General features: G+C 41.6%; 2 protein-coding genes across 3 annotated transcripts; both read left to right on the top strand.

Annotated features, from left to right (window-relative positions):
* The first annotated feature begins 8 nt into the window (after positions 1–8).
* LOC124329097 (facilitated trehalose transporter Tret1-2 homolog) lies at positions 9–5,905 on the top strand. Of its 2 annotated transcripts, none has more exons than XM_046788089.1 (8): positions 9–241; positions 692–781; positions 3,584–3,716; positions 3,798–4,012; positions 4,098–4,348; positions 4,416–4,650; positions 4,714–4,994; positions 5,068–5,905. In XM_046788089.1, the coding sequence occupies exons 2-8, from the start codon at positions 740–742 to the stop codon at positions 5,474–5,476; spliced, it is 1,566 nt and encodes a 521-aa protein (XP_046644045.1). In that variant the 5' UTR covers positions 9–241; positions 692–739; the 3' UTR covers positions 5,477–5,905. The 2 variants fall into 2 exon arrangements, with proteins under 2 accessions (XP_046644045.1, XP_046644044.1); XM_046788088.1 differs by having other exon boundaries at positions 10–242; positions 696–781.
* A 766-nt stretch (positions 5,906–6,671) lies between these two features.
* On the top strand, positions 6,672–13,776 carry LOC124328985 (protein RRP5 homolog). The gene is made up of 10 exons (XM_046787849.1): positions 6,672–6,897; positions 6,985–7,149; positions 7,212–7,529; positions 7,592–7,861; positions 7,920–8,362; positions 8,433–9,078; positions 9,143–11,089; positions 11,181–11,412; positions 11,803–11,968; positions 13,356–13,776. The coding sequence occupies exons 1-10, from the start codon at positions 6,793–6,795 to the stop codon at positions 13,525–13,527; spliced, it is 4,464 nt and encodes a 1,487-aa protein (XP_046643805.1). The 5' UTR covers positions 6,672–6,792; the 3' UTR covers positions 13,528–13,776.
* The last annotated feature ends 27 nt before the right edge of the window (positions 13,777–13,803 follow it).

Consider the following 13,803-nt stretch of genomic DNA (forward strand, 5'->3'; position numbering starts at 1 on the left):
CGAGACTTCACTCGACGGTAGACGGTGGTGCTGTTAACTACTTTGTATAACTGCCTGCGCGGGTTGTTTTATTTTTCTCTGTCTGTCCAGGACACACAAAAAGAAAGAAAAACCGTTGCTAAAATATTTTTAAAGTTTGGTCATTTTGGTCGTTGACTTTGTTTCGTTTCTATTTGAAATAAGTGTGACACTGTTTTACTTGGACATCCATTTCAAACTGGTTTTATCGTCTTTTAAAAAAAGTAAGTCACTGCCATATAAATCTATTTGTGTGTGTACGTACCTATGCGAGGTGCAGCTAGAGACAAATTCTAAACCGTTCGAATTCAGTCTTGCGTGAAGCATGTGCGAGCCGGTTGCCTATGCCAACGCGAGTAGTGGCTGAATTTTTCAGAATGTAGTAAGAAATTGGGGGATCCGGTGGGAGTATAAACAAATGTGGATCACTTGTGTGTAAGTTGCAGATAGTGAGATAGTGAGTGACCGCAACATCCCATTGACAAGAAAACTCGGCTAGTAGAACGTCTTACTAACTGTATAGATTTCTAGATGTTTCTCTATACAGTGAGTTTTCTACAAGCTCGATTTGGCTTTAGACACGTTACAGTGGCGGTCTGTTGCCAACTGACGAAACTTGACAATGAAATCTCACATTGAACTGACTGACTAAAAGCTTTTTCTATCCATTTATCCAGGTTAACTTTAACAAGGAACAGATCAGCGAAAAACAGCCGCCATCATGCTGCGCCTATTCAAGAATCCTCGCAAAGTTATGGTTCAGGTAACAAGATCCTCAGACTGTCACTCTTTATCTCTTATTTGCTTCATCTATCGCTGGAGCATGTACGTCTCGCCTTTCTCCATTTCTTCCTCATCCGCGTATATCGATCGAGCAACACATAATGGGTGCGTAGGGTCCTAATCGTTTTGTGATGTTGCAACTGTCATTGTACCTGGTACGCACAGATATACCCCGAGATTGATCAAAAGGGGGGAGGACTATATATAAAAAGGGGATCAACAGACTCGGATTTCTGTTGCTCAATCAGAGACAGAGTCTTTTATACAAGACGGGTCGTTTTCTCTTCGTTGGCAGTTGTGTCTAGTCTAGTTCTTTCTTTTCGCCATGACGTAGCGACAGCTGAATAGTCTAGCTCCTTTTTTTTTGTTGTTTTCATTTTGCTGACTGCAAGTTATTGATGGATGTTACGTGTTTTGCGGCTGGTATTATTTGCGGTATTAAGGAATTTCTCCTGGGAAGTCGGTTTGATCCAATTTTTTCCAACGGTGTAATAATAGATAGGGCACGCATATCGCTGCCGAATTCGTAAAGAAGAAAAGAAAAATCACTGCGAAAACTAATCTCTGGGATTGTTTTTAGAATCTTTTTATCAACAAAAGAATAGCACCGATTTTTTCGCTCATGCTGTAATTCTAGTGGAAGGCAGCCAAGTAGTGTGATGCGTCTCTGAACGGGGGGAGTTTGAACTCGATGATATAAATAGATTGTCAGATTTTGTACGTTAAAAGTTGAACTGGATTTCTCGTAGCAAAAAATCCAATATTCTTCTTAATCTTGTTTTGAACGTTCAATATTCGAGAGATATTTTTCTCAAAAGTTTCCTTGTACAGTGCTACTCGGATGATGAGTGAGAGGTGATATGTCCGTGATCGTGTTTACGACCTTCAGGTTCATTGTGTTGTTACGCGAACGTGAGCTGCTTGTCAGTTGGCTGCAGGAAAATCGGGGAATAAGAGATTGGTGGAGAATGCTGGCTCCATGTTATATGCGCGTCTGATGTCGGGACAGAACAAAGAAGGTCTTTTTACCCTACTATCGGCGAAAGAAACGCACGTAATAATCGAAAAATTCCTTTAATAGATGAATGAAATTTGAACCCGACAGAAAGAAATGTGAGCGCCGGCTTAAATGATTTCTCGCGAAAAGACTAATTCTAGTCAGCATAAACGCACTTATAGGCTTTCACTCTTTTTGTTTCGATAACAAAACTATTTGGCCGAGTAGGTCAGATAATAATTACAGGTGGAAGGACATATTAGACCGTTGAGAAAAGAAAATTTGATAACCGGTTATTTCATGGAAATTCGCCATTCCATTGAATAGGCACCGCGAAAGGGAATCATTATCAATAGTATGCTATAATTTGAAACGAAAGATTCAAGGCATTCCAGTATCTGTAGCAAGCAACCATGGCCTCAATGCGACAAAACTTTTACGGCTCAGACAAAAACGCTGCAAAGCAAAAAATAATACTTTTCACAATTCGCCAAAATGATTTTTTTTTTTAAATTTCTTTTTCACTTTATACTGACTTGCAACTTTTTTCTCCTGGCCTGGTACCGATGGTACAAACGAGTGGAAAAACCCATGATGAATTTTTGTTTCTTTCGTTCCCTGTTATACTCGTAAAAGAAGTGGGTTACGCAAGCAAAAAGCAGGTAGAAAAGGACAAGGGGGTGTGCCCCTTCTTTCTACCTCTTTTTACTTTACCTGCAGCAGCCTGGTACGATCTGACACGAAACATTTTTGCTCCAGGTGATTTTCTCTCTCTCTCCCCTTTCCTCTATTAGTTCTGGCTCTCTCAACTCCTTTCATTTCTTTTGGCTCCTGTCGCTTTCTTCCTTTATAAGAGATTTACAAGTGGCTATTTCAACACTTTGCCGTGTCTGAAGATTTTCATTTTGGCGCAGTTCTTCACACAATCCATGACGCAGGTTATAAATGCGACGTCAAATATATTTAAGTCGCTCGCTAATTAATGGGTTGTAATATCGCCTTACGGGGACACGGAGAAGATGAAACCCCGTCACGCGAGTCAAGGATTCTGCGATCGATGTCAACTAACGTTATTAGATTGTTGACCGTCCTTCCCAATTCGATTACGTCATGTGGCAACCAAGTCTGTATCGTTTGCCACACGACGTTTTTCTCTTGCTGAATCAGAAATTCCAATTGGATATTAGAAATCGACCACAGGACAGGAGGGGTTATGTCAACCCCATATCGGGTGATTGTGTATTCGTTATTCTAGGGAGTATTATCTCAGTGACGTTTCAAGCCGTTACGAAACCCCCCCCCCCCCCCCAGAATAGATACATACCGGAAACTGAGCCGTGCACACACACGAAAATCAAAATTTTGTTCGTGGGCCTTTGCTAAAGCGAAAATAAGAGACGCGCGCAATTTTGTATCTGGCCAGGGATTTTTCTATTACCGTCTCGTGACAGCTGGTGGAAAAACGGGAACTCGGTTGCCAAGTTTCATCCTTACCCTATCTCCATGTGTATACGTCTCCGCGCTTCTTCGCGTCACTTGCATTTATTTTTTCCTTGTCAGGGTCCCGATTCCCGAAGTAGTTTTTTGGCAATCCAAGTTTTTTGCACCGACACACACACAACAGCGTCGAGATATGTGCCAAGGCGACATGCCGAAGGCTCGACACGTCCTTCTCCTAGTTCAGATTTTTCCAGTTTCCCGTTTGTGGAACCTTAGCACTGAATAACCCACGCCAAATTGGTTTAATCTTTTAATTCATCTCTCTAAAATGTTTTTGTCTTTTAGATGGGAGCTGCTGCTGCAGCTTCACTGTCCTTCATGATTATGGGTATGGTGCGAGCGTGGTCCAGCCCAGGTATGCCGTCATTGTTGGACTCCAAGGCAGTTCCTCTCACTGAGTCGGACGTCTCATGGATTAGTAAGTTGGGACACCTGCAACTTCCCAAGGTCTTGAGATGGTGTCTGTGGTAATAACAGGTTGCGTATTTCCCATCAACAGGCAGCATCCCACCGCTGGCGTCTTTGGTCGGCAGTTTGATGGCTGGACCTTGTCTGACTATTCTGGGTAGGAGACGGACATTGATGTTGATTTCCATCCCGTACAGCTTGGGATTCTTGTTGATTGGCTTCGCCTCTCACAGTTCCATGCTTTACATTGGGCGCATCTTGGATGGGGCCATGATTGGCTTCAGCGCCCCATCGGCACAAATTTTCGTGAGTTTCTATTTCTTGTTTCTACTCATATATGATCGATCAATAAACTGAAACTCTCTCTTGGGATTATTTTGCGCCGCAACAGATTGGCGAATGCGCCTCGCCGCGAGTGCGCGGAGCTCTCGGAGCTTTCACTGCAATCTTTCTCTCGTTGGGTATTTTGATCACCTATGTAATTGGCGCTTTCGTTCCGTGGAACGTACTGGCCTGGATATTGAGCGCTTTTCCAGCTCTACTTTTCGGAGCCATGTACATGATGCCCGAAACGCCCTCCTGGCTTCTTTCGAAGAACCGCGAAGAGGAAGCCAAGAAGTCGTTGCAATTCCTTCGAGGAGCGTAAGTGTTATTTTATTACGATGATTGAGTTATAACCTCAATTTCATTTTCGTGACCCCCCTAATAGGCACACGGACATTACTGGCGAATTCGAGCGCTTGAAGGCTAACATGGCCAAAGGTGCCAATTCGCAGCAAATCCAGCCCAGGGAGTTGTTGAAAGGATCTGTCCTCAAGCCTCTTTTGCTCTCGATGGCCCTCATGTTGCTTCAACAGTTTAGCGGCATCAACTCCATCATTTATTTCACAGTGTTCATTTTCCAGAAAGCTGGCAGCACCATGGACAAGAATTTGTCCACCATCGTAAGTTGACTTTTATTCAGGATTCTTTTCAAATTGATTTGATAATCAAATTTCGATCTATAGATTGTCGGTATCGTGCAACTTTTGGCCACTATCGCTTCCATGTTTTTGGTGGACAGGGCCGGTCGACGACTCCTTCTTCTCGTGTCCGGTGTCGTCATGGCAATCTCTCTGGCCGCTCTTGGAGCTTTCTTCTACATGCTGGAAGTCTACGGTAACGATGTGCAGCTAACACTCGGATGGCTTCCACTAGCTAGTTTGCTACTCTTCATCATCGCCTACTCTAGCGGTTTCGCTAATGTTCCTTTCCTCATCATGGGTGAACTCTTCCCTGCCAAATTCAGGTAATTGCTTCTTTTCAAATTCTTAATGCGGAGCACAAATCTAAGTATTTTTCTTTTTTTTTCTATTTTTCAGGAGCATTTTGGGATCTCTTGCTTCTTGTTTCAATCTACTCTGCACATTTACAATCATTCGAAGCTTCGGAGACATGAACAAAACAATGGGTGAATACGGCACCTTTTGGTTTTACATGTCTTGGTGCGTCGTGGGCGTTTTCTTCGTCTATTTCTTCCTGCCTGAAACCAAAGGCAAATCATTCGAGGAAATCGAGCGCATGTTCGCCAATAAGAAGAAGCAGCAGTTGTATGCGGCTGGTGCCGAGACAACGATCGGCGCAGCAGCTGACAAGAACGATGTTTTCACAGTAGAAACCATTCCCCGGGCGCACATTGATGAACGATCGTCCCAGTCGCATTCAAATGACGGGTATGATATGGATAGCGACGAAGAGGATAACGGAGAAGTTGTAGCAACTCCACTGTAAACTTAATTATTTGATTTTTTAAACAATGATTTCCGCAGCCATCACGGCTAACATTTTTTCATCGTGATTGATTTTTTTTATGTGCATTAACCCGTAAACAAAAAAGTGCATATTTTAATTATTTTTGTTATCGGATACAAGTGTCTTCACTGACGGAGCGTGTGTTTAAAGGGTTGCTAGACGTGGTTTGGCAGCAAAATTGAAAATGAACGGGAACAATTTCGTTTTGTTCGTAATTTTTAAAATGTGTAAATGATGTTTTCAGACGCGGCACCAAAAGCACGTCAAACTGTAGCCATAGATTAACCTCATAACATATTCTACATTAACTTCAAAGTTAGTTTCCATGTACATAGTATAATGCCAATATCTTTTTCAAAATAAAGACAGTGGATGTAATTAAATACAAAGAACAAAGTACAAAATCTATGCTAATTTTGTGTATTTTTATTGGATTTGATGGTGACACACTATTCATTTTACAACAGTTCGCTAGTGGAGGTTCTAGTGAGCGGGTTTGACTTCTTTCTTGCTGGGCTTCACCACATTGTACAGAATAATGGCACCAATGAACCCATATGTGGCCAAGGCAACCTGCATATATGAAGACAAACAAATTTTAACAATGAAGAAAAGCTATCGATCAATAAAACATGGAAATAGTCAAATAGGAAAACGGTAGATTCAATGAGTGGAAAGTAGAAATGCTTAGGGCCACTCATAATTTGGCTCAGTTTCCCAGACTAAGTTCAGAGTCAACCCAAACAGAAGAAAGTTAGAAATTTTGATAGTGAATTTAAAAATTCTACTATTAGGAATTGACGATGAATATACAAGAATTGAACAATTGTTTTACATAACAATAGAGTTAACTACTTACATTCGCTCGTCCGCGAAGGGTGGTAGAGTTGAAGATTCTGGACATTCCAGTGAATTGGCTTTCGGCAGCGTGATCTCCAGCCATTTTAGAGTGATTTATCTGAAAGAATTAACCTGGTGTTATTTACTAAGTTCAGTGTAAACCACAAATGTCGTACATACGTGATTTTAAGCGGCGAAATGGAGTCGAGAAGATCACGAAAGTGATGGCGAAGACAGACGAAGTGCAAGGCGATGTTGCCAGATGATGAAATTCGACTTATGATTTAAATCAATTACGGAAAATCGGCAACGGACGCTTTTTTACGTTGTAAACTCAATTTCGTCTGCTGTTAGGTATCATAAACACGTGCTTTTCGAACCTCGAGTAAAACTGTAAAACTGATTTTCAATTGAACAAATTTCACTGGATAAAGCTGTGAAATATTTTGACCATCATGGCTATTGTGGAAGAAAATTTTCCTCGTGGTTCGAAAACTAAAGATGACAAAAGAGAACGTCACGCAAATGAGAAAAAGAGGAAAGTTGAAAGCTTGTTTAAGGTAAAGCCAAGTAATTTTCATGTTATGTTGTATCAGCCAGTCACATTACATTTTGAATTGGTATTAATGCATCTGTTTTGTAATTAGAATTCTGCTATAAAGAAAGTCAATAAGAGACGCTTGAACCAGAAAAAGAAGCATTCAAAATTGAAGAAGGAAAAGCAGGAATTGCAATCATTAACCACCAAAGAGAAAAAAGTTATCGAGAAGGAAAAAATAATGCTTGAATCCATCGAACCCTTTACATTCAAAGTAAATCTCTATTAAATTGTTAATGAACTGTAGATAGGAAACCTATTCATGATTTTTTTTAGATGCTTGCTGAAGGCATGCAGGTTTTGAGTAGAGTACAAGAAGTCAGAGAATTGGATGTGCTTCTGAGTCTTCCTGGAAGGATTCAAGCTGTTGTCCCTATTACAAATATTTCAGCACCGTACAGTAAATTGATTGACATGCTGGCCCAAGATGAAGAAGTTGAGGCTAAAGGATTAAAAGAAATCCTGACTGAGGGAGATTTATTTCCATGCAGCATTAAAGAAGTGACTAATGATGGCTCTTTTAAAGTCACAGCATCTTTAAATCCAGTTGATGTCAACAGTGACATTCCATCAACAGCCCTCTGCAAAGGAATGGTATGTTATTTCACTTTTTTTTTTTATTGTGATAGGTGATCACTAACTTTGTTTTACATTAGAAAATGACTGCAGCTGTGCAAAGTGTGGAAGATCACGGATACGTTATGGACGTTGGCATTCTAAATGTACGCAGTTTTTTAACAAAAGTACCAGATCAAGACTTGGCTGTAGGTCAAATTGTGTCTGTCTGTGTGACTGGTTGTCAAATTGATGGCCATGTAGCCACTTTGACTCTTTCAACAGTTGAATCCGTCAAATTCAAGCAAAATGTGGAACTTAATCTATCCACTCTTATCCCAGCGACGAAACTTCATGTGACTGTGAACAAGGTAATTTCTGCAATTCAAACAATTCAAAGCAGCTGCTGTAATTAATTTCATATATTAGGTTCTTCCCCAAGGTTTGACCGTTACTTTTGGTAACATGGTGGGTTACATCCATAAAGATCATCTCGTAAATATTAATGACAGCGTATCAGCATATGAGAAGAGTGCCAACTATACAGCTATCGTGTTGTATACGTTGCCCCTGGTTAATGCAGTCTATCTCAGCTTGAAATCGTCGCTTGTTAAGCCCGACTTGAATGTGAATGAAAAGGATACCATTGCCCTTGGTCAATTCTTTGAAGCCACTATAACCGAGTCCACTTCTGCTGGACTTTTTGTGCAATTGAACAAAAAGGCTAAAGGATTTGTTCCACTTCGACATCTCAGTGACAACCAAGATATTTTCGAAGATACTAGAGCTCTCTTTCCGGTTAAATCACGTAAGAGATGTCGCGTTCTCTATCATGCATCTCTTGACGACATTTACATCTGCACAATGAAAAAGTAAGTGATTAAGGACCATAGTTTAAGAGGAATGAAGGTCTAACTTATGTTTTTTTTTTTTTTTTTTCAGATCTCTCATTACTCAGAAGGCGTTGCGATATGAAGACTTCACTGTTGGAGAGATACTGGAAGGCAAAATAGATTCGGTTTCCCCCGCTGGTGTTTCAGTTCACTTGGGCGTCAATTTGAAAGGTTTCATTCCAAAACTGCACTGGGCGGACGACCCTAGACTGAAAAAACCAGAATTAAGATTTCGTGTTGGTGAGCCTATTACTTGCCGTGTTCTCAAGGTGATGATCGACAGAAAAACAATTCATTTGACCTGCAAGAAATCAATGCTCGACGAAAAAGTTGTTGCCTACAGTTGTACGAGCCAGTTGGAGACAAATCTTGCTTTGAAGGGAACTGTTGCTCTCATAGAGAAAGGTGGAGTTCTAGTTTCGTTTTTCGACGGACTCACTGGATATATTCCAGGAAACAGACTGTTAAAGAATGGGATTACCGATATTAGTCATTATTTCTACATGGGGAAAGTCATTGATTGCAAAGTTGAGAGCATTAACGAATCTGGCAAAGTTATCTTGACACTGGCCGGGTCAGGCTTGACTAAACCGAAAAGTCTTCCAGATAAACCAATTCTAAATTTGGGAACTATTGTAGAATGCAAAGTTGAACGAGTTTATGATGCGGTTGAAGGCAACAGCAGTGGACTCGAGGTATTTCAGTTTCATTTCGATCATAGCACTTATAACAATTATATTTGATTTTTTTTTTCTACAGGTTTCAATTCCATCGTTAGAGACTACCGGATTAATCCCAGTGGAACATTTGTCTGATTTCCCTAAAGCTGCATCCCAACTGCTTGACTGTTACCGTCCAGGTCAGGTCATCAAAGAGGCCGTCGTCTATACGTCTTCTAAACTGCAAACGGTACTGACTCTCAAACCCAACATTATGAATTTCATCAAGGGAAATGGTTACCCAAAATCTGTGGATGAGGTTGCCATGGGTTCGACCTTGCCCTGCGTAGCTACACTCCACAGACCTTTCGGAGTCTTTGCACAACTGCTGTGCCCTCCCAACAAGTTCGATGTTCTCTTCCCACCCGGCAAGATGTCCCCGAATCTTTATTCTTACATGGAAAACGGCACCATGCATATGACCTTGGAAGGAGAAGTTATTAAGATCGACAAAGAAGAGAAGAAGATTTTTCTGAGTGCACTAAGTGCCTACGCACCGGAAAACGCAGCCCGTGTACTGGAAGCTTATCTAAAAGTTGAAGAAAAGATTAAGGTCCACTTAAGGGAGAGCTCAGACGAAGGATTGAAAAATCTAGCCAGCTTGAAACTTGGTGACGTGGTTGTTGGTAAATTGCTAACAGAATTTGACTCATCCGCCGATTTGGAGTTTGAATTGCCACACGGAATAAATGGAATTGTTCCGGCTTATCATCATGCCAAAAAGGACTTCAAGAAAAATGACTTGATCGTTGGTTCTGTTATGTATGTCGACCCGATTATGAAGAAGGTTTACGTCACAACAAGAGAAGACGTCATTCATTGCATCACAGGCACCGCCAAGTTTGATCCCAGAGGCAAGAAACAAAGAGGAAAAATTATTTTGAATATGGACTACTTTAGTTTGGTGTCAATCACTGATGGAAACGCCAAAGACGTAGCTTTCACTTCCAATATTAGGAGCATCAATGAAACTTCTGTCCCATTACCACCTCCATTCGAAGTTGGAGCTGTAGTTCATGTGGCTATTAACTTCGACACGGAACTTGGGAGAATTGCTACTTACTACACGACTCCTAAAAGATGGATTATTCTTGATCTCTCTCACATCAAGCGCACTTCTTCTTCTTCAGATGGCAGCCCAAACAAGAAAAAGCTGAAAAAAGATGTTGTTTCTATTGAAGCTAAATCAACAAAAGCTAAAAATAAGAAAACACAGCAAGAGCAGTTATCCGAACTAAATGATACAGTCGATTCTGAAACATCGGCCGTATTGGAAGTCAATAATAAGAAGACGAAGACAAAAGCCAAGAAGAATGAAAATAAGAAAAAACAGGAAGCCCAAGAACGTGACGTGTCCCACAAGAAAGAATCTGTATCAAATGGAAAGAGAAGTACGCCGGAAGACAAAGAAACTGCGCATCCTGAAGGTGAAAAGGCTCTTTCTCCATCCAAGAAGAGAAGAGTTGAACCACCTACCCCTAGGAAGTCGAAGAAAATCAATCATTTAGAATTGCCGCGGCTATCGATCACGTCAACGTTCAAATGGGACGATGACATGACGACTCTACCACTGTCGACTTCTCAGATCGCCGATAGTTCCGATTCAGAAGATGATGACGCGGAAAAAGGAAAGGCAGTGGTTAAAGATCGCCGTGAAAGGGCACGTGAAAAATTGGAGGAAGCGAAGGTGAACGAAGCTAAATTGTCGCAAATTGAAGAAGAGCTGAACAATCCGGAACGAGCGCCCGTGACCACAGACGACTTTGACCGTATGGTGCTCGCCTCGCCCAACAGCTCTATTTTGTGGGTCCAGTACATGGCGTTCCATCTGGAGAACGCCGAGATTGAAAAGGCGCGGACAGTGGCCCAGAGGGCACTCAAGATCATGAGCTTCCGAGAGGAACAGGAAAAATTCAACGTCTGGATTGCTTGGCTCAATTTGGAGCACATGTACGGCACAACCGAAGGCTACGAGTCCACTTTGCAGGTAATCATCATAAATTAAACCAAGGCATTGGCTATGGTCGTGTTGTGCATAATAATGTGATGAGCAATGTGTTCCCTCTTGTCGCCCACAGGAAGCGATCCGCTATAACGACCCTTTCAAAGTTTTCCGTCAGATGGCTTTGAACTTCGAACAAAGCGGCAAGTTTGACGATGCCGAGTCGCTCTACACCACAATGCTGAAGAAATACAAGCAGAACAAGTCTGTGTGGATAAATGCCTGCCTTTTCTACGTACGAAATTCAAAATTGGACACGGCGCGCGGTGTTTTCCAGAGGGCATTGTCGATCCTCGACAAAAAAGAACGTAAGCGCATTTTTTTAAGTAATACAATCCATTCAACGCATCCGCAGTTTGGAGAGGCCCCCGCAACGTTTGTTTCATGGCCGTTGATAAATGGAGTGACTTGTTCTTGTTCTTCTTCCTCCTCCTCCTTCTTCTTCTACCTATTCCTCATTCTTCAATCACTCCCACTCCCACCCTCTAACCATTACTTCACCACACCGTGAGTCTGGTTGGTGTCGCCTCTCCTTATCTTTATTTTGATTTCCATCCTAGCGCCATGTTCTCTAGGTGCGCATTCACTAACTGGGTTAATTGTTGTACTCTGGTTCTGAATGTCCAAAAACGTTCTCGTGTCCTGTTCATTTGAATTTCCTGGCCGGTTTTAATTTTCTCGTATTTCTGGTTTGACAGACATTGACTTGATCAGTCGGTTCGCTCAACTGGAGATGAAGTTTGGACAAGTAGGCCGTGGCAAAACGCTGTTTGACACCTTGATGATGTCCTATCCCAAGAGGACGGATCTCTGGCTGGTGTACATCGACACGCTTACCAAAGTCGACGATATAGAAAGTGCACGGTGAGAAAATTTCGACATTATTAAGACTTTTGTTTGAGTCGTGTTTCTTTTTTCGTTGTTATCCCCTCTTCTTTTCCTTTTTTTCAAATGTAAAATCTCCCCACGGCCACTTCACTGTGATGAGAAAACCGTACGTAGGCGAGCCTCATTTTTTTAAAATAGTCGTTTCTTGCGCCGATGTGTATTTATACGTTGTATGATTGATATTCCCGAACAATAACTTCTAATCCCCCCCGCAACCCATTTCCTTCTAGCTCCAAGTTCCATTTTCCCTCTGTCCCTCTCTTTTTTTTTCTCTCTCTTCTCTCACTTTTTATTATTTTTATTTTCGTTTCATTCTTTAAATTAGTATGTATTGAGGTAAAGAGGATTTGTGTTGTCCAACCGTCGGAAAAGAGAGGCTCTCGGAGTTGAGGTAGTTGTAGTAGTCGTAGTAAGAAAAAGATTCCTATTCTTTTTGGCCGTCCAGCACTGGCCAGCGCGCATGCTGGTTGGATAGAAAGAGAGAGAGTTGTTCCCCCAGTTTTTCCAGGTTGTTGTTTTTGGCGTTTGCATCCTACTTGTAGATGCAGAAAATTTTTATCTTGTAGTTGAACAAACAAGATTTGCCACTCAAAACTATTTCTAGATTTGCCATGGTCAAAACATTCTGCCCAAGACAGGCGTTAAAAAGATAGCGTAACATGTTCTTCTTAAGAAATTCAGCTTGACATATCAATCGTCATTTTTTTTTTTCACCTTTTACTTACGGTATGTGAAAGAAATGGGGGGAACGGTTGTCTTAATAGTTTGTTCCGATGGCCGTTCTTGGCTGATTGAGGTTTGTGACCCAGATTATCAAACTGGTCATCGGTTCAGCTCTTTTTTTTTTTTTTTTTTATTGCTATTATTTTTAACTACCACCTTCCACAACCCGTGTGCTCCGTTTTTTTGTTTGACCGAGGCGCTCCCAATTCTGTATTGCGCCATGTCCAGGTCGGCGGCCAACACTTCGTCTTCATTAATTTTTTCCTAGCTCTTTTTTTTGTTTTTCTTTTTTAATTTTTCTCTGGCTCCCCCCTTTTCCTCTGATAATTCGAACTCGTGACATGTTCATTTTCGAGTCTCGGTTCTCCGCTTCCGTCGTCATTTGCAAAGGGGGAGAAAAAAAGAAGACGGAGTGATTATGACTTCACGCACAGGCCCAAAAAGAATGCAACTCCCATCGCTATAGGGTCCCTGTCTGTCTACGTCTCACGGAAGCTTATGATTTTGTTTCCTTTTTCTTATCTTTTTGCCTTCGTGATTAATTTTTCTTCCACTTTTTGTTGTTGTTGTTGATGTTGTTGTGTGCTGGTGGGTGTACTTTTCCTTCCCGACTAATTACGGTTGATTGTGCAATTTGTAGGCAAGTCCTGGAACGCTGCATCACTCTGCAGCTGCCAGCCAAAAAGATGAAGACGATCTTTCAAAAGTTTCTAGAGTTTGAAACGCATCACGGCGATGAAGAGAAGCAGGACTACGTTCGAAAGAAGGCGCTCGACTACGTCGAGTCGAAAACCGAAGCTGTCGACGAATAAACCCAACGAATGATTTGGAGATTGTACGTATGTGTGTCGGATCAGGGGAAATACCCACACATCTTTCTTCGTTGGTCGCCGTCGTCGTCGTCGTCGTCTCATTTGCTGACATGTGGGTTTTTTTTTATATTGCCTCCTACATTCTATTACCATAAATCGGTCGATGTTCTTTTTGGTGTTAACATGACTTGAAGCGATTCGCCAATAAAACATTGAGCGTCCCGTCGCTGGCCGAAACTCTGAATGACAGATACTTGTACTGTGTGTTTGATTAAT

Source organism: Daphnia pulicaria, chromosome 3 (assembly GCF_021234035.1).
Source record: "Daphnia pulicaria isolate SC F1-1A chromosome 3, SC_F0-13Bv2, whole genome shotgun sequence".
NCBI lineage: Eukaryota > Metazoa > Arthropoda > Branchiopoda > Diplostraca > Daphniidae > Daphnia > Daphnia pulicaria.

Bases quoted from the DNA above. Each gene is read 5' to 3' on its own strand.
- LOC124328985 (XM_046787849.1), top strand. From the start codon at position 6,793: ATGGCTATTGTGGAAGAAAATTTTCCTCGTGGTTCGAAAACTAAAGAT. The intron at 7,530-7,591 runs GTATGTTATTTC...GTTTTACATTAG, and splicing joins CAGCCCTCTGCAAAGGAATG to AAAATGACTGCAGCTGTGCA. The intron at 7,862-7,919 runs GTAATTTCTGCA...TTCATATATTAG, and splicing joins TTCATGTGACTGTGAACAAG to GTTCTTCCCCAAGGTTTGAC.
- LOC124329097 (XM_046788089.1), top strand. From the start codon at position 740: ATGCTGCGCCTATTCAAGAATCCTCGCAAAGTTATGGTTCAG. The intron at 782-3,583 runs GTAACAAGATCC...TTTGTCTTTTAG, and splicing joins CTCGCAAAGTTATGGTTCAG to ATGGGAGCTGCTGCTGCAGC. The intron at 4,013-4,097 runs GTGAGTTTCTAT...GCGCCGCAACAG, and splicing joins CCCCATCGGCACAAATTTTC to ATTGGCGAATGCGCCTCGCC.